The 19,641-nt window shown below is 43.0% G+C and overlaps 1 protein-coding gene across 4 annotated transcripts in view; it reads left to right on the top strand.

Annotated features, from left to right (window-relative positions):
* LOC140190212 (Fc receptor-like protein 5) overlaps positions 1-19,641 on the top strand; it is a 94,997-nt gene that overhangs the window by 18,439 nt on the left and 56,917 nt on the right. For 2 of the 4 annotated variants that reach the window (XM_072246757.1, XM_072246760.1), the window contains exon 3: positions 8,333-8,439. The exons of 1 other annotated variant lie outside the window; for it this stretch is intronic. In XM_072246757.1, coding sequence (XP_072102858.1) covers positions 8,409-8,439 — 31 coding nt within the window. In that variant the 5' untranslated portion in view covers positions 8,333-8,408. Of the gene's footprint in view, positions 1-7,873; positions 7,934-8,332; positions 8,440-19,641 lie in introns of those variants that run through there. One more of the 4 variants, XM_072246758.1, reaches the window with a different exon arrangement.

The raw sequence follows: 19,641 nt of genomic DNA, 5'->3' as shown, positions 1-19,641 counted from the left end.
GATTAATATCCTAGCGGGAAGGTTTGCTAATGCTGCACTGTGGGGTTAAACTAGAGATGCAGGGGGATGGGGACCAGGGCAGCAGAACAGTTAGTGGAGAGGTTGTAGAGGCAGATGCTGGTAAGACCCCACTCAAAGTTAGTAATCAGAAGGTTGAGCATGGTGGGACTAGTGTCCTGAGTGGCGTATATTTCAGTGCAAGAAGTATCGGAGGAAAGTCAGCTGATAACGCTGAATATGACGTAGCTGATTTACAAGCAGAGGCAACGTGTACTGAGGAGAGACTTCTGTTAGGACAAAATTGAAATCAAGAGAATGAGCTGCAACGGAAAAGGTGGACAAAATCGAAGAAGGCGAAGACAGGACTGAAGATGTTATATTTGAATCTGTGCAGTATACAGAATAAGGTAGATAAACTTGAAACGCAGTTGCAGATTGGCAGGTATGATATTGTAGGCATCACTGAATCATGGCTGAAGGAAGATTATATCTGGGACCTTAATGTCCAAAGATACACAATGTTTTGGAAAAACAGGCAGGAAGGCAAAGCTGGTAAAAAATGAAATCAAATAATGAGAAAATTGACATAAGTTCGTAAGGTGTTGAATCATTGTGGATAGAGTTAAGGAACTACAAAGATAAAATGACTTTGATGTGAATTGTATTCGGACTCCCAAACAGTAGTAAGGGTGTGATCTACAAATTACAACGGGAGATAGAAAATGCCTGCCAAACAGGGCAATATTACAATAGTCATGGGGGATTTTAATATGCAGGTAGATTGGTAAAATCAGGTTGGTTCTGGATTCCAGGAAGCAGGATTTCTGCCTACGAGATGGCTTTTAAGAGTACTCGTGATTGAACCCACAAAGCGATAGCTATTCTCGACTGGCAATGAAGCAGAATTGATTACTGAGCTTAAGGTAAAAGAACCCGTAGGGGAAAGTGATCATATCATGGTCGCGGTCAGCCTGAACTTTGAGAAGGAGAAGCTAAAGTCAGATGTATCAGTATTACAGTGCAGTAAAGGGAACTCAAGAGAGGAGTTGGCTAGCAATGATTGGAAACGAACTTTGGTAGTGATGACAGTAGGGCAGCAATGGCTGGAATTTCTGGAAGGGAATTCGGAGGATCCATCCTGAAGAGGAAGATGTAGTTTAAAGGAAATATGAGATAACCATGGCTCACAAGAGTTGTCAAAGCCGACATCAAAGCCAAAAGGAGGACATGAAATAGAGCAAAAATCAGTAGTAAGCTAGAAGATAAGGAACTGTAAAAACTAACAGAAGTCAACTAAAAATGTCATTAAGTAGGATAGATGGAATACCAATATATAAGCCAGTCAATAACATGAAAGATATACCAACAATTCTTCAGATATGTGAAAGAGAGGCGAGAGTGGATATCAGACAGCTGCACGACGATCCTGGACAGGTAACAATGGAGGACAAAGAAATGGTGTACAGAGTGAATAAGTATTCTGCTTAACTTTTCACTGTAGAAGACATTAGAAGTATGGTGGCAGTTTCATGTATCAGGGAGCATAAAGTGTATGAAGTTACCGAAACTACAGAGAAGGCTCTTGGAAACTGAAAGGTCCGAAGGTAGATAGCGCACCTAGACCGGATGATGTACACCACGGCGCTCTGAAAGAGGGGACTAAAGAGATTATGGAGGCAGTGATCTTTCAAGAAATCCAAGATTCGAGAATGGTTCCGAAAGGCTGGAAAATTGGGAATGTAATTCCACTTTTCAAGAAGGGAGAGAGGCAGAAGAAAGGAAATTATAGGCCGGTAATTCTGACCGCTGTGGTTGTAAAGATGTTGGAGACGATTATAGCGATGAGGTTTCAGGGTACCCGGATGCCCACGATAAAATAGGCCATATTGGCATGGTTTCTTCAAGGGAAAATCTTGCGTGACAACCAGTGGCTGATTGGCAGAAGGCAAAGAGTGGGACAAAGTTACCCTTTTCTGATTGGCAGTTGGTGAGTAGTGGTATTCCACAGGAGTCTGTGTTGGGACAGATTCTCGTTACGATATATGCCAATGATTTGGATGATGGAATTGATGGCTTTGTTGCAAAGTTTGGAGATAATATGAAGATAGGTGGAGGAGTAGCAGTTTTGAGGAAGTAGAGGGGGTACAAATGGCCTTAGATCAGGACAATGGGCAAATAAAAGACAGATGGAATACAGTGTAGGGAAGTGTATGGTCATGCACTTTGGTTGAAGAAATGAAAAAGCTCTTTACTTTATACATGGTGAGAATATACAAAAAACTGAGGTGAAAAGGTCTTGCAAGTCCTTGTGCAGGATTTCCGTAAGGTTAATTTGCAGTTTGAGTCTGCTGTGAGGAAGGCAAATGCAACGTTAGCATTCATTTCAAGAAGACTCTACTATAAAAGCATAGATGTAATGTTGAGACTTTGGAAAGAACTGATGAAGCCTCTCTTGGAGTATTGAGAGCATTTTGGGCGCCTTTTAATAGAAGGGATGTGCTGAAACTGGAGAAGGTTCAAAGGAAGTTCTGAAAATTATTCCAGGATTGAATGGCCTGTCAAACGATGAGCGTCTGATTGCTCTGGGCCTGGATTCACTGGAATTCAGAGGAAAGAGCAGTGACCAAATTAAAACATATCGAATGGTGGACAAGGAGAGATGTTTCCTGAGGAGAGAATGTTTCCTAAGGCGGGAGAGTCATAGCCTCAGGATAGGGTGGCGTCCTTTTAGAATGGAGATGACAAAGAAATTCTTGAGCAGAGAATCGGGAATCCATGGAAGCCAATTCTTATGGTTTCTTAAGGCAGAGTTTGATAGTTTCTTGATGGTCAGGGTGTAAAGGGATACGCGGAGAAGGCAGGAGATTGGAGCTGAGAGAAAAATTGATGAAATGGCGGAGCTGACTCGATAGGCCAAATAGTCTAATTCTGCTGCTCTATCTTACGTTCTTTTGACCATAATTCAAATTGCTCCTAATGAGAGTGACGGGATTTGAAAGTGTGTTTCAGGGTCGTAATATGCATCCCCTCGAGGACATTCTGAACAGCATGAGGACTACTCAGGTTAACTTCCTGAAATGCACACTGCCATGTACTTTTCCTTGGATCTCTCTCTCTCCTTCACCATTTGCCGGCGCACACACGCACACACGAGTGCATACAAACACACACAGACCCACAAACATGTACAGTGCATATACACACGAACACTGAAGCATAAAGATACGCACATATACACAAAAAACATACCTTGTCCAACATAGAAGTATGTAGGCAAACACACAAATGCTGGAGGAGCTCAGCAGGCCATGCAGCATCGGTGGAAAAGAGACCAGTCGACGTTTCGGACCGAGACTCTTAAGCAGGACTGGAGAAAAGAAAAGATGAGTAGATGTAAAAGGAGGGTGGAAGGAGAGAGAGAGAAACTCAAGGTGATAGGTGAAACCTGGAGGGGGAGGGGTGAAATAAAGAGCTGGGGAATTAATTGATGAAAGAAATAAGGGGGTGGAGAGCGGGGAATCAAATAGGAGAGGACAGAAGGACATGGAAGGAAAAGGGGGTGGGGAGTGGGAAGAAGAGCACCAGAGGGAGGCAATGGATAGGTAAGGAGATAAGTTAAGAGAGGGAAAAGCGGATGGGAAATGGTGGAGGAAAGAGAGTGGGAGCCATTACTGGAAGTTCGAAAATCAATGATTATTTTAACAGTTTGGAGGCTACACAGACGGAATATAAGGCGTTGTTCCTCCCTCATGAATGTAGCCTCATCGCGTTAGTAGAGGCCATGGATGGAGATATCGGAACTGGAATGGGAAGTGGAATTAAAATCGGTGACCACTGGAAGGCTGTCCGCCAGAAAAAGCGGGAACCATGGCATGACTTCTTATTATGCTCTATAATTGTTGCTGAATTTTTTTTCTCTATTTAAGTAATAAATTATTTTACTTGTAGCTTTAAATAAATGTAAATGTTTTTTTTTAGCAGTTATTTGCTATTCCCAGTTGTTTTCACCGTGAATCAGAAATCAAATATTTATATAGGTCCTATGTAATGACCGGAAAGGTAGTGAGCCATGGGGCTGAGGTATACGAACCGAGTGGGCACAGATCCAAAAATGCTTTGGAACTCAGAAAAAGGATAGCGTTAGCTTTCACTGTGTATTTGTTTAAAGCATAAATTTACATATGGGGAAACTAATAGCAAGTGGTAAGGAAATGTTGTATTACTAATAGGTTATGTACTACGGGGATTTCTACAGTGAAGGACAAGTGCTGTCAAATGAGCCGGAGCATGAGAATGTAGGTGTAGAGAAGTGAGAAAATGGGTGCTGATGATAAGCATTGAAAGAAATTTCGTGATACCCTTGCAAACCTCAGGAAGGAGTAGGTAGTGGCTGGTATATTTACGTGTCATGCAACTCAGGAGACCTACATCTGTGCAGAACAAACTTTCCATTGTTCATCAAGGGCTCGAATTGTTGCAGAGGGACCTCGCTTCCTATGCGTTGACTTCTGTAATTGGGGAAGAGTTTTAAATACGGGCAGGCGCTGCTTTGTATCTTCGCGTTCAATGTGATATAATGTCACTCTCTTTGAGAAACAGGTTCATTTGGACATTTGTGAGGCCACAGTAAAGTAGCAGTTAGCACGACGCTGTTAGAGCTCGGGGCCTCCCGGAGTTTGGAGTTCAATTCAGGAGGCATCTGCAAAGAGCTTGTACATTCTCCCCGTGACAGCGCCTGAAGAAGAAGAAGAACGAGAACAAGAACTTGTTGTTGTTGGTCTTGAACGTGGCTTGGACAGGACGAGAGACTCCTGGACAGGACGAGGGAACCCCAACACAGGACGAGGGAACCCCAGCACCGGGCTGGGCACGGTACTCCTGGGCTGGACGAGGCAAATGGACAGAACGAGAACACGAAGCCTTGACTAGGTCGAGGGAGACAGGAACGCAGAGACTTGGTCTTGGGAGACAGGAACGCAGAACACAAGCCTTGGTCTAGAGAGGACAGGAACGCAGACCCGGAACCCATCCTTGGGAGCAGGACTTGGGGTCGGGTCTCTACACAGATTCAGAACCCCTCCTAGTGAGCAGGACGTAGGGCCGGGAGACGTACAGAGAACACAGAGAGACAGTTCTCAACACAAGGTAGCGGCAAACTGCCGGACCTACCTAGCGAAGGCATGGACATAGAGACAGTTTAAAACAACGATAGACGGTTCCTTATCTAGGCACAGCAAGGCTCTGGACTTGCTCCGGTGGTTGAACTTCACAGCGGTGCAGGCAAAGGTTGCAGGCAAGGGGTACAGGCGAGGCAAGGCTCCAGGGGCGGCAAGGCGAGGCAAGGGTCCAGGAGGAAGGGGCAGAGAAGGGATTCAGACAGGGGGTTTGGACAGGACCAATCCAGCAAATGAAGCTGAACCAAGGAGCTATTTATGTAGCCAGCCCAAAATGTGAACCAGCTGCCTCAATTAGAGAACCCACTAGAAAAAGAGAAAACCAGAAAACCTGAAATAAGGAGCGATTTAACTCCCTGCAACGTTTGAAATATATGTTTAGCAAAAGGATCATTCACAGTTCAAAGTTCCGGATTTCACAGACCAGCCCTTGACAGAAGAAGAAGTAGAAGAAGAAGAAGAAGAAGTAGAAGTAGAATAATTGCGACGTGGGAGGAAACACAACATCCCGGGGAAGAATACAACATTTAGACGACAGTTTCGAAGGTGGTAGTAGGGGTTAGAGGAGGCGGGGGGGGGGGGGCGGGCGGTGTTCTTAAACGAGATCGTACAGACAATTAACGGTCTGCAAAGTAATGGCGACGTAAAGGTCCTATTTAAAGTATATACGTATTTCTCCGACTCTGAAGATAACTGCCATCGCCAGCGGACAGACTTCAATCCACCGAATTGCAGTATGTAAATAGGTTAGATTCCTAGATTCCTCAAGTAAATATCAATGCAAATCTGACACGAAGAATTGGTTATTTATTGGATATTTCTGAATTTATTCGCTTGTTTTTATGGTTTGCTGAATTTGTCTTTTTTTTCCTGCACATTGGGTGTTTGACGGTCTTCTTTTTCCATTGGGGTTCTTTGTTTTGTGCTGCCTGTAAGGAGACAAATCTCCAGGTTGAAAACAATATATACATTGATAATGAATGTAGTTTGAACTTTGAACTGTGAATGAACCTTTTGCTTAACATATATTTCAAACGTTGCAGGGAGTTAAATGCTTGGTGGCTACCAGCTTAAATATTAGAAACATAGAAACATAAAAAACCTACAGCACAATACAGGCCCTTCGACCCACAATGCTGTGCAGAACATGTACTTAGAAATTACCTAGGGTTACCGATAGTCCTCTATTTTTCTAAGCTCCATGTACCTATCGAGGAGTCTCTTAAAAGACCCTATTGCATCTGCCTCCACCACCATCGCCGGCAGCTCATTCGACACACTCACCACCCTCTGCGTAAAAAACATACCCTTTACATCTCCTCTGTACCTACTTCCAAGCACTTTAAAACTATACCCTCTCATGTTAGCCATTTTAGCCCTGGGAAAAAGCTTCTGACTATCCCTACGATCAATGCCCCAAACCATCTTATAGACATCTATCAGGTCACATCTCATCCTCCGTCGCTCCAAAGAGAAAAGGCCGAGTTCACCCAACCTATTTACATAAGGCATGCTCTCGAATCCAGGCAACATCCTTGTAAATCTCTTCTGCTTCCTTTCTATTGTTTCCACATTCTTCCTGAAGTGAGGCGACCAGAACTGAGCACAGTATTCCAAATGGGTCTGACCAGGGCTCTGTATAGCTGCAACATTACCTCTCGGCTCCCAAACTCAGTCCCACGGTTGGTGAAGGCCAATGCACCGTATGCCTTCTTAACCACAGAGTCAACCTGCACAGCTGATCTGAGTGTCTTATGGACTCGGACCCAAAAACCCCTTCGATCCCGCACACTGTCAAGAGTCTTATTTGTCTGTGTTGAACTCCATCTGTCACTTCTCAGCCCAGTTTTGCATCCTATTGATGTCCCGCTGTAACCTCTGACAGCTCTCCACACTATCCACAACACTCCCAACCTTTGTGTTATCAGCAAATTTACTAACCATCTCTCCACTTACTCATCCAGGTCATTTATAAAAATCACGAAGAGAAGGGGTCCCAGAACAAATCTTTGAGGCACACCACTGTTCACCGACCTCTATGCAGAATATGACCCGTCTACAACCACTCGTTGCCTCTTTGCAATGTCCCCTTGGATCCCATACCTGCTTACTTTCTCAATAAGCCTCGCAAGGGGTACCTTATCAAATGCTTTACTGAAATCCATATACACTACATCTACTGCTCTACCTTCATCAATGTGTTTAGTCACATTCTCAAAAAATTCAATCAGGCTCGTAAGACACGGCCTGCCATTGGCAAAGCAATGCTGACTATTCCTAAGTATATTATGCTTCTTCAGATGTTCATAAATCCTGCCTCTCAGGATCTTTTCCGTCAACTTACCTGGGCTATCTCTACTCCCTTTCTTGAATAAGGGATCAACATCCGCAACCCATTCAGTACAGGATTTTCGCTGTCTCTTTCTTTCACCTCACTCTCCGATGTTGCTAATCTGCATACACAGTTCTTAAGTTGTCGTTCACCCGGGTAATTCGTTATGATAGTATTCCAGTGTGAAACTACAGGTATGTCTTTCCGCTAATGCGGTAAGGTTAACTTGGAGTAGACTGTTTCAATCATTTTACGGGGTAGCCTCGGGGTAAGATTCCATCTGCTTGTTAGAGATAAGAAAACTGCTGGAGTTGCAGGTTTGGTATCATCCGGTCGGCTCAAGTTCCACTTCTCCCTCTTGTGCTCAGGAAGTCACAGAATCTACAACGGCATCTTACACTCTATTGGAGCGGAAGCCTGATTGTATGTAAGTGCGATTTTGGGACCCGTGCCTGCTTTTCACCTTGCGATAGCGAACACATCTGGGTAACTTAAATTTGTGACGGGAAAAGCTAGAACGGGGACGTGCCTGATGTGAAATGCTTCACGCGCTGTGTTTTGATGTTTATTGGACGTCTTTTTTCTCCTATTAGATCTTGAAATAAAAAGGCAAATGTACAGCATAATTCCCAGTTTGTGGTTAAGTTTTCTTATTGTGCCTCGTCTATAAATATTCCGGCAGAATTCATGGGTAATGTGATGTGTTGATGTAAAACGCCTGCTTGTTGCTTAAGGGGACTTGCAACACGGTAACGAAATTGAAAATCGGCCCGGTTTAAAATTAACAAGCGTTGTCTGACGATCGATTATGATTCGACCCCATCAGGGAATTTCTGCGCATGAGGTTGATCTGAATAACGCAGATTCACAGAATTGACTGAATTGTACACCGTAGACTGAACATGAAGAGGGCCTACTTCCTTCTGATTTTCTGTAAGCGAATTTATAATATTTCGGTTGTCGGTTTAACATTGCACTTAGCTTCGGGCGCTTAATCAGACTGAAAAGATTTATGATTTGTACTTCCTTATACCGAGTTAATTACCTCCGTCCTCTGAAGGTCTGAAACTTAATTCGGATATTCTGGTACAAAATAGAACATTAATAATTTATTTTAATGAAAGCCTATTGTAAATCAGAACTGGTGGGTAATGTTCTAATCGGGATTAATTTGTTAAAGTTAGAGTTGATTCCTAAGAAATATTTCGATCTTGAATTCCTTATGATGTGTATTACTTAATTACGTCGAGAAAAGGAATTGAATTTGGCAGATTTTGTAATTTTGAGGAATATTTGTCAGCAGTGGCCCAGCTGTTCCCGTATAAAGTTTTCATAACCCGAGGTCAATTTTATGGTGTGTGATTTCGAGAGTGAAACCTGAAACTTGATCAAGGCAGGCGTTCTGCTGACGATCTAATAAAGTGGGTACCGGAAGGGAAAGACAAGCACGCAGAGATATTAAAAAAAAGCAACAATTAGAGAAGGGTGGAGAAAGGTAGAGCTAGGGAAACAAAGTAAGGGAATAGTGGAATAGTTGATAGGGGAGATGGCGGAGGGTGGTGGAGAGAGAGAGAGAGAGAGAGAAATGATAGACATGATAGACAGATTGCTGGATGGATACATAGATGGATAGATAGAGTTATAAATAGTTATATAAATATTACTGAGATAAACAAATAAATAAATGAATGAATGAATGGGATGACAAGAATGAGAACAGGATATGGCCACGATGATGGCGAGACTTAATGACAGATGTCGCCTTCCTGTAAAGTCTCCTCCTGTAGATATCCTTGGTGGAGGAATCTGAACTGGCGGAGTCCACTTCTTTACCATCTTTCTCGACCTTTTCTACTACTATGAACAATCTGTGTACACTCGCAGCTATCTGCTCTGCTAACTTTACCAAAACTAATGCCTTTAGATCTCATCGCTTCTTCTCCAGCTTATTTCCAACACGTCACCATTCACCTAGACTCATAGTCGCATAGAGAACTACAGCACAAAAACAGGTCCTTTATCCAAACATGTCCGTGTCGTAATATTATTCTGCATAGGCCCATCGACCTGCACCTGATCCATAATCCTCCATACCTCAAACATCCTTGAAGTTATCCATATTTCTCTTAAATGTTATAGAGTCAGAGGCCGTCTGGATTGAACACCTTTTCTGCGTTAAATCCATTCTATCTCTATTTTCTACAGCCTCCTGTGGGAATGCAAATTTTAGGTTGCTGGGGCCTAGGAAGAATTAACTCTTTGCTAACCATTGGTAAGTTACCATAAGTTATAGGAGCCAATGAGGCCATTTGGCCCATCGAGTCTCTTCCGCCATGCAATCATAGTTGATCCTTACCCACCCCCCGCCCCTTTGCCCCACTCCCCGGCCTTCTCCATGTATCTTTTGATGTCGTAGTCAATCATAAATAGATCAATTTCCGCCTTAAATATACCTAACAACCTACCTCCACAGTTGCCTGTGGTAATAAATTCCACAAATTCACCACCCCTGGTAAAGACATGTCTCCGTATTTCTATTTTAAATGGACGCTCCTTTATCCTGATGCTGTAACTTTTTGTCCTAGACTCCCCCACCATGGTAAACATCCTTTCCACATCTACTCTGTCTAGGTCTTGCAACGTTCGCAAGGTTTCAATGAGATCCACCCCCCTTACCTATCCTTCTAAATTTCAGCGAGGATGACCCCAGAACCATCAAATGTTCCTCACATAATAACCCTTTCATTCCCCGAATCATCGTTGTGAACCTCCTCTGACCCTTTTCCAATGCCGGCACGTCTTTTCTAAGACAAGGAGCCCAAAACTCTTCAAAATCCTCAAGCTGAGGTCTCACCAGTGCCTTAGAAAGACTCAGCATCACATCCCTGCTCATATATTCTAGACATCTTGAAATGAATTCCAACATTACATTTGCCTTCCTTACCACGGACTCAACATGCAAGTTAACTTTGAGGGTGTTCTGCACAAGGACACCCAAGTGCCCTTGCATGTCAGATTTTTGGAATTTCTCTCCGTTTAGAAAACAATCCGCACATTTATTTCTTATACCGAAGTGCATGACATGCGTTTTACAACATTGTATTTAATTTACCACTTTCTTGCCTATTCCTCCAATCTGCCTGAATCCTTCTGCACCCATTCTATTTTCTCAACACTACCTGCCCCTCCACTCATCGTCGTATCATCTGCAAACCTGACAACAAAGGGATCTATTCCATCATCGAAATCATTGATATACAGCATAAAAAGAAACAGTTCCAACACCGATCACTGCGGAATAACACCAGTTACTGGCAGTCAACCAGAAAAGGAATCCTTTATTCCCACTCACTGCCTCCTACCAATCAGTCAACGCCCTAACCATCCTAGTAACTTTTCTGTAATACCATGGGCTCTTAACTTGGTAAGCAGCCTCATGTATGTCACCTTGTCAAAGGCCTTCTGAGAATCCAAATATACAACATCCACTGCACCCCCTTTATCTATCCCACTTGTAGTCTCCTCAAAGAATTACAACAAGTTCGTCAGGGAAGATTTCCCTTACGGAAACTATGCTGACTTTGTCCTATCTTTTTCTGTCTCCCCAAGTACTTCATAACCTCACCTTTAACAATTCAAGCCAAAATCTTCCCAACCACTGAGTCCAGGCTAACTTCCCTTTCTGCTGCCTTCCTCCTTTCTTAAAGACTGGGGTGACATTTGCAATTTCCCACTCCTCTGGAACCATGCCAGAGTCCAATGATTCTTGAAAGATCTTTACTAATGCCTCCTAAATCTATACCGCTACCTGTTTTAGAATCTTCAGGTGCAGTTTATCTGGTCTGGGTGACTTTTTTTTTTTTTTTTTTTTAGCTTTTTGAGCACCCTCTCCCTTATAATAGTAACTGCACTCACTGTGTCTTCCCTCACACCCTTCAACACAAGGCATATTGCTAGTGACTTCCGCAGTGAAGACTGATGCAAAATACTTATTTAGTTCATCTGACATCTCCTTTTCCCCTGTTATTATTTCTCTGGCCTCATTTTCTAACAGTCCTATATCCACTCTAATCTCTCTAAATTTTTATACACTTGAAGTAGCCTTTTCAATCCACCTTGATATATTTTGCTAGCTTGCTTTCACATTTCATCTTTTCCTTCCTAATGATTTTTTTAGTTGCTCTCTGTCAGTTTTAAAAGCTGAATCCTTTATCTTCCCACTTTTTTTTTTTGCTCTATTATATACCTTCTCTTTTGCTTTTTCATTCGCTTCGACGTCTCTTGCCAGCCACGGTTGTAGTGCAGTATTTTGCCATTTGAGTATTTCTTTGTTTTTGGAATACATCTACCCCGCAGCTATCTGATTTTACCCAGAGACTCAAGTGATTGCTGCTCTGCTATGATCCCAGGTCAGTATCTGTTTACAATTTACATTGGCCAACTCCTTTCTAATATTACTGTAACTTGCTTTACTCCACTAAAATACTGCAACGTCAAACTTTACTTTCTCCCTATCAAATTTCAAGTTGAACTTACTATACATAAAGACAGCCTTTATAGCTGTCTGTAGCAAAAAATTCCATAGATTCACCACTCTCTGGCTACCACATCACTGTTCCAAAAGGATGTCCCTCTATTTTGAGGCTGTGCCCTCCGGTCATAGAAAACATCCACCATATGTTTCCCACCATAGGAAACATCCTCTCCACAGCCACTCCATCAAGGCCTTTCAGCATCAATACGTTTGAGCGAGGTCACCCCTGATTCTTCTGAACTCCAGAGTACACAGGTCCAGAGCCATCAAATGCTCTTCTCTTTTGACAAGCTATTCAAACTTGGAATCATTTTCGTGAACTTCCTTTGAACCCTCTCAAGTTTCAGCATATCCGGTCTAAGATAAGGGGCCCAAACCTGCTCACAATGCTTAAAGTGAGGCCTCACCAGTTCTTTATACAGTCTCAACATTACATTATATTCTATCTCTCTTGAAAGGAATGCTAACATTGCATTTGCTTTCCTCATCACAAACTCAATCTGTAAAGTAATCTTTAAGGAATCCTGTACACGGACTCCCAAGGCACCTTGCACCTCTCCATTTAGAAAATAGTCAATCCTTTCATTTTTTCTGCCTAAGTGCATAACCATACACTGTATGGTTTTCGACACTGTATGAGATTACTTTGCACTGTCTAAGTCTTTCTGTAGCCTCTCTGCTTCCTCAAAACTATTAACAATTCCACCTATCTTCATATTGTCTGAAATCTTTGCAACAAAACCATCAATTCCATCATCCAAATCTTTCAGAATAAGCATAAAAAGAATCAGTCCCAATACAGAATCCCTGTGGAAGACCACTAGTCACCGTTAACCAGCCAGAAATGGCTCACTTTATTCCCACACTTTGCCTCCTCCTGCCAATCGCCACTGCTTTATCCAGGATAGAATATTCCTGTAACACTATGGGCGCATAGCTTGTTAAGCAGCCTCATATGTATCAACTTATCTAAAGCCTTCTGAAAATCCAAGTGCACAACATCAGCCGATTCTTCATTGGCTATCCTGTTTGTCATATCTTCAAAGAATTCCAACAGATTTCTCAGCAAGATCTTCCTTTGACGAAACCGGGATGACTACGGCCCATTTTATCATATGCTTCCAAGCACCCCGAGGCCTCATCCTTAATAATCGGCTCCAAATTCTTTCCAACCAGAGGTTAGACTTACTGGCCTATAGTTTCCATTCTTCTGCCCCTCTCCCTTCTTGAAGAATGGGTGTCAATTTTCCAGTCTTCCAGAACCATTCCAGAAACTCGTGATTCCTGTAAGATCATTACTAATACCTCCACCATCTCTTCAGTCACCCCTTTCAGAGCCCTGTGGTGTACATAGAAACATAGAAACACAGAAAATAGGTGCAGAAGTAGGCCATTCGGCCCCTCGAGCCTGAACCGCCATTCAGTATGATCATGGTTGATCATCCAACTCAGAACCCTGTACCTGCCCTCTCTTCATACCCCCTGATCCCTTTAGACACAAGGGCGATATCTAACTCCCTCTTAAATATAGCCAATGAACTGGCCTCAACTGTTTCCTGTGGCAGAGAATTCCACAGATTCACCACTCTCTGTCTGAAGACGTTTTTCCGCATTTCGGTCCTAAAAGGCTTCCCCTTTATCCTCAAACTGTGGCCCCTCGTTCTGGACTTCCCCAACATCGGGAACAATCTTCCTACATCTAGCCTGTCCAATCCCTTTAGAATTTTATACTTTTCAATAAGATCCCCCCTCAATCTTCTAAATTCCAGAGAGTATAAGCCTAGTCGATCCAGTCTTTCAACATATGAAAGTCCTGCCATCCCAGGAATCAATCTGGTGAACCTTCTTTGTACTCCCTCTATTGCAAGAATGTCTTTCCTCAGATTAGGGGATCAAAACTGCACACAATACTCCAGGTGTGGTCTCACCAACGCCTTGTACAAGTGCAGTAGTACCTCCCTGCTCCTGTACTCGAATCCTCTTGCTATGAACGCCAGCATACCATTTGCCTTTTTCACCACCTGCTGTACCTGCATGCCCACTTTCAATGACTGGTGTACATGACACCCAGGTCTCGTTGCACTTCCCCTTTTCCTAATCGGCCACCATTAAGATAATAATCTGTTTTCCTGTTCTTGCCACCAAAGTGGATAAACTCACATTTATCCACATTAAATTGCATCTGCCATGAATTTGCCCGCTCACCTAACCTATCCACGTCACCCTGCATCCTCTTAGCAACTTCCTCACAGCTAACACTGCCGTCCAGCTTCGTGTCATCCGCAAACTTGGAGATGCTGCATTTAATTCCCTCGTCTAAGTCATTAATATATATTGTAAACAACTGGAGTCCCAGCACTGAGCCTTGCGGTACCCCACTAGTCACTGCCTGCCATTCTGAAAAGGTACCGTTTATTCCCACTCTTTTCTTCCTGTCTGCCAACCAATTCTCTATCCACATCAATACCATACCTCCAATACCGTGTGCTTTAAGCTTGCACACTAATCTCCTGTGTGGGACCTTGCCAAAAACCTTCCGAAAATCCAAAATATACCACATCCACTGGTTCTCCCTTATTTACTCTACTAGTTACATCCTCAAAAAATTCTATGAGATTCGTCAGACATGATTTTCCTTTCAGAAATCCATGCTGACTTTGTCCGATGATTTCACCGCTTTCCAAATGTGCTATTATCACGTCCTTGATAACTGACTCTAGTATTTTTCCCACCACCGATGTCAGGCTTACCGGTCTATAATTGCCTGGTTTCTCTCTCCCTCCTTTTTTAAAAAGCAGAGTTACATTAGCCACCCTCCAATCCTCAGGAACTAATCAAGAATCTAAAGAGTTTTGAAAAATTATCACTAATGCATCCACTATTTCTTGGGCTACTTCCTTAAGCACTCTGGGATGCAGACCATCTGGCCCTGGGGATTTATCTGCCTTCAGTCCCTTCAATTTACCTAACACCACTTCCCTATTAACATGTATTTCCCTCAGTTCCTCCATCTCACTAGACCCTGGGGTCCCCTACTATTTCCCGAAGATTATTTATGTCCTCCTTAGCGAAGACGGAACCAGAGTAGTTATTCAATTGGTCTGCCATGTCCTTGTTCCCCATGATCAATTCACCTGTTTCTGACTGTAAGGGACCTACATTTGTCTTATCCAATCTTTTTCTTTTCACATATCTATAAATGCTTTTACAGTCAGTGTTTATGTTCCCTGCCGGCTTTCTCTCATCATCTTTTTTCCCTTTCCTAATTAAGCCCTTTGTCCTCCTCTGCTGGACTCTGAGTTTCTCCCAGTCCTCAGGTGTGCCGCTCTTTCTGGCTAATTTGTATGTTTCTTCTTTGGAATTGATACTATCCCTAATTCCCCTTGTCAGACTCGGGTGCACAACCTTCCCTGGTTTATTCTTTTGCCAAACTGGGATGAACAATTGTAGTTCATCCATGTGATCTTTAAATGCTTGCCATTGCATATCCACCGTCAACCCTTTAAGTATCAGTTGCCAGTCTATCTTAGCTAATTTACGTCTCATACCTTCAAAATTACCCTTCTTTAAGTTCAGAACCTTTGTTATTGAATTAATTGTATCACTCTCCATCTTAATGAAGAATTCAACCATATTATGGTCACTCTTACCCAAGGGGCCTCGCACGACAAGATTGCTAATTAACCCTTCCCCATTGTTCAATACCCAGTCTAGAATGGCCTGCTCTCTAGTTCGTTCCTCGACATGTTGGCTCAGAAAACCATCCCGCATACATTCCAAGAAATCCTCTGCCTCAGCACACTTACCAATTTGGTTCACCCAATCTATATGTAGATTGAAGTCACCCACTATAACTGCTGTTCCTTTATTGCACGCATTTCTAATTTCCTGTTTAATGCCCAACTACTACTGTTAGGTGGCCTGTACACAACTCCCACCAGCGTTTTCAGCCCCTTAGTGTTATGCAGCTCTACCCATATCGATTCCACATCCTCCCGACTAATGTCCTTTCTTTCTATTGTGTTAATCTCCTCTCTAACCAGCAATGCCACCCACCTCCTTTTCTTTCATGTCTATCCCTCCTGAATATTGAATATCCCTGAATGTTGAGCTCCCATCCTTGGTCACACTGGAGCCATGTCTCTGTGATCCCAACTATATCATATGCATTAATAACTATCTGCACATTCAATTCATCCACCTTGTTACGAATGCTCCTTGCATTGACACACAAAGCTTTCAGGCTTGCTTTTACAACACTCTTAGTCCTTATACAATTATGTTGAAAAGTGGCCCATTTTTGATTTTTGCCCTGGATTTGCCGACCTGCCACTTTTACTTTTTACCTTACTACTATTTGCTTCTATCCTCATTTTACACCCCTCTGTCTCTATGCACTTGTTCCCATCCCCCGCCACATTAGTTTAAATCTTCCTGAACAACAGTAGCAAACGCTCCCCCTAGGACATTGGTTCCTGTCCAGCCCAGGTGCAGACCATCCTCTTTGTACCGGTTCCACCTCCTCCAGAACTGGTTCCAATGCCCCAGAAATTTGAATCCCTCCCCCTTGCTCCATTTTCAAGCCACATATTCATCTGAAATATCCTCCTATTTCTACTCTGACTAGCACGTGGCACTAGTAGTAATCTCGAGATTATTACCTTTGTGGTCCTACTTTTTAGTTTATCCTTTAACTCCCTAAATTCACCTTATAGGACCTCATCACGGTTTTTACCTATATCGTTGGTAGATATGTGCACCACGACCACTGGCTGTTCACCTTCCCACTCCAGAATGTCCTGCAGCCGCTCAGAGACATCCTTGACCCTTGCACCAAGGAGGCAACATACCCTCCTGTAGTCTCGTTTGCTGCCGCAGAAATGCCTATCTGTCCCCCTTGCAAGCGATCCCCTATCACTACAGCTCTCCCACTCCTTTTCCTTCCCTCCTGTGCCGCAGAGCCTCCCATGGTACCATGAATTCGGCTGCTGCTGCCTATCGCCTGATGAGACATCTCCCCCAACAGTATCCAGAACAGTATATCTGTTTAGGAGGGAGATCATCTTGTCCAGGTGACTTATCTACCTTCAGAACTTTCAGTTACCAAGAACCTTCTCTGTAGTTATAGTAGTTTTACACTCTTCATGTCCCTTAACACCTGGAACTTTCACCGCACTGCTAGTGTCTTGTTCAGTGAAGAATGAAGTTAAATACTTATTCACCTCGTACGGCGTTTCTTTGTTCCCCGTTATTACAGCATTGTTTTGCAGCGGTCCGATATTCACTGTTGCCTCTCTTTTACACTTTACGTACCTGAAGAAACTTTTGTTATATCTTTAATAATGCTGTGTAGCTTACTTTCGTATTCCATCTTTCCCTTCAGAATAACTTTTTAGTTGCCTTCTGTTGGATCTTACAAGCTTTACAATCCTCTAAATCACCGCAAATTTTTGCTCTACTATATGCCCTCCTCTTAGATTTTTTGTTGGCTTTGACTTCTCTTGTTAGCCACAGTTGTGCCATCTTTCCTTTAGAATACTTTTTCCTCTTTCCGTTGTTCTATCCCGTGTTCCGAATTGCTGCCAGAAATTCCAGCCATTGCTACTCTGCCGTCATCGTCGCCGGAGATCGTTTCCTATCAGTCCAGACCAAATCCTCTCTCATGCCTCTGTAATTCCTTTTACTCCACTATAATGATGATACATCTGATTTCAGCGCCTCTTTCTCAAATTTCAGGGGAAATTCCATCATATTATATCACTTTCTCCGAAGGCTTTCTTTATTACCTTAAACTCTCCAATCAATTCTAGCCGATCCCTTAGTTAGCTCAATCACGAGCTGCAGTAAAATGCCATTTCGTAGGTACTGTAGATATTCCTCCTCCTGGAATCGTGAACCAACCTAATTTTCTCAATCTACCTGCATATTGAAATCTCCCATGATCATTGTAATATTGCCCTTCTGGGATGCATTTTCTAACACACGTTGTAATTTGTAGACCACATCCCTAGTATTGTTTTGGTACAGCTCCCATCAAGGTAGTTTTACCCTGGCTATTTCAATACTCTATCCATAATGATTCAACATCTTCCGAACTATGTCACCTATGTCAGCTCTCTTTAATGATTCGATCTGAATTTTTTACCAACAGAGCAAGGACGTCCCTTTGCTGTCTGCCAGTCCTTTCGATACAATGTGTATCTTTGGACTTCACACTCCCAGCTATAATCTTCTTAACCATTCATTGATATCTACAACATTATACCTGCCAACCACCAACTATGCTGCAAGTTCATCTACTTTATTTTTTTACGTACATTGCGCCCATTCAAATACAACCCTTTCAGTCCTGTATTCAGCCTTTTAAATTTTGTCCGCCTTTTACGCTATAACTCATCCTGTTGATTACAATTTTGGCCTAACAGAAGTCTCTCCTCATTACGCTTTGCCTCTGGTTGTAAATCAGCTACGCTGTTTTCAGCACTATCACCTACCTTTCCCACGATACCTCTTGCACTGATATATACGCAGCTCAGGACACCAGTCGCACCATGCTCAAACTTTTCCTTCCGTACCATATCTGAGTTCTTACCAACATCTGCCTCCACAACCTCTCCACTAACTGGTCTACCACTCTGGTTCTCATCCTCCTGCATCTCAGGTCTAAACCCACCGTGAAGCATTAACAAAGCTTTCTGCTAGGACATTAGTACCCCTCCAGTTCAGGTGCAAACCGAACCTTCTATACAGGTCCACCTTCCCTCGAAGAGAGCCCAATGATCCAGAAAATCGTATGGCCTCACTCCCATACATTTTTAACTGTATAAGCTGCCGAATTCTGGCCTCTCTGGCACGTGGCACAGGGAGCAAACCTAAGACCACAACCCTGAAGGTCTTGTCCATTAGCCTAGCATCCAACTTCTTTTGCCGAAACTCGTTACTTATCATATCCATGTCATTTGTACCTATGTGGACCACGACCTCTGGCTGTTCACACTCCCACCTTACAATTCTGAGGGCTCGATCCAAGATATCCCGGACCCTGGCACCCGTAATAGGAATCTCGTTTTCGCTTTCAGAACCTCTTGTCCAGTTCCTTAACTAACTAATTCCTGATTCACCACAGCACGCCTCTTCTTCCCCCTTGTATTCTGAGTCACGGAGCTCATACAACAGCTGTTGCCCAGGTGCTTCATCAGTTACAGCTCATATGAAATCTAGGCTAGAGTTTGCCAGAAAGCATGTAAAAATACTCTGAAATCAGCTGAAATCATGCTGTGGGGATGCTTCATTGCAGCAGGCCCTTTAAGGCTTGTGAAGGTAGAGAGTAATATGAATGCAGCAAAATATAAGGAAATCCTGGAGGAAAATCTGATGCAGTCTGCAAGAGAACTGCGACTTGGGAGATTTGTTTTTCAGCAGACTATGACCCCAAGCATAAAATCAAAGTTACACAGGAATATTTAAAAACAGCAAAGTTAATGACTTGGAGTGGCCATGTCAGAGTCCAATTGAGAATTTGTGGCTGGACTTGTAAATGTCTGGTCATTCACGATCCCCATGCAATCTGACAGAGCCTGAGCAGTTTTGTCAGGAAGAAT

Source organism: Mobula birostris, chromosome 29 (genome assembly GCF_030028105.1).
Source record: "Mobula birostris isolate sMobBir1 chromosome 29, sMobBir1.hap1, whole genome shotgun sequence".
Taxonomy (NCBI): Eukaryota; Metazoa; Chordata; class Chondrichthyes; order Myliobatiformes; family Myliobatidae; genus Mobula; species Mobula birostris.
Note: the sequence above shows the minus strand (reverse complement) of the source record. Positions and strands in the feature narration are given on the sequence as shown.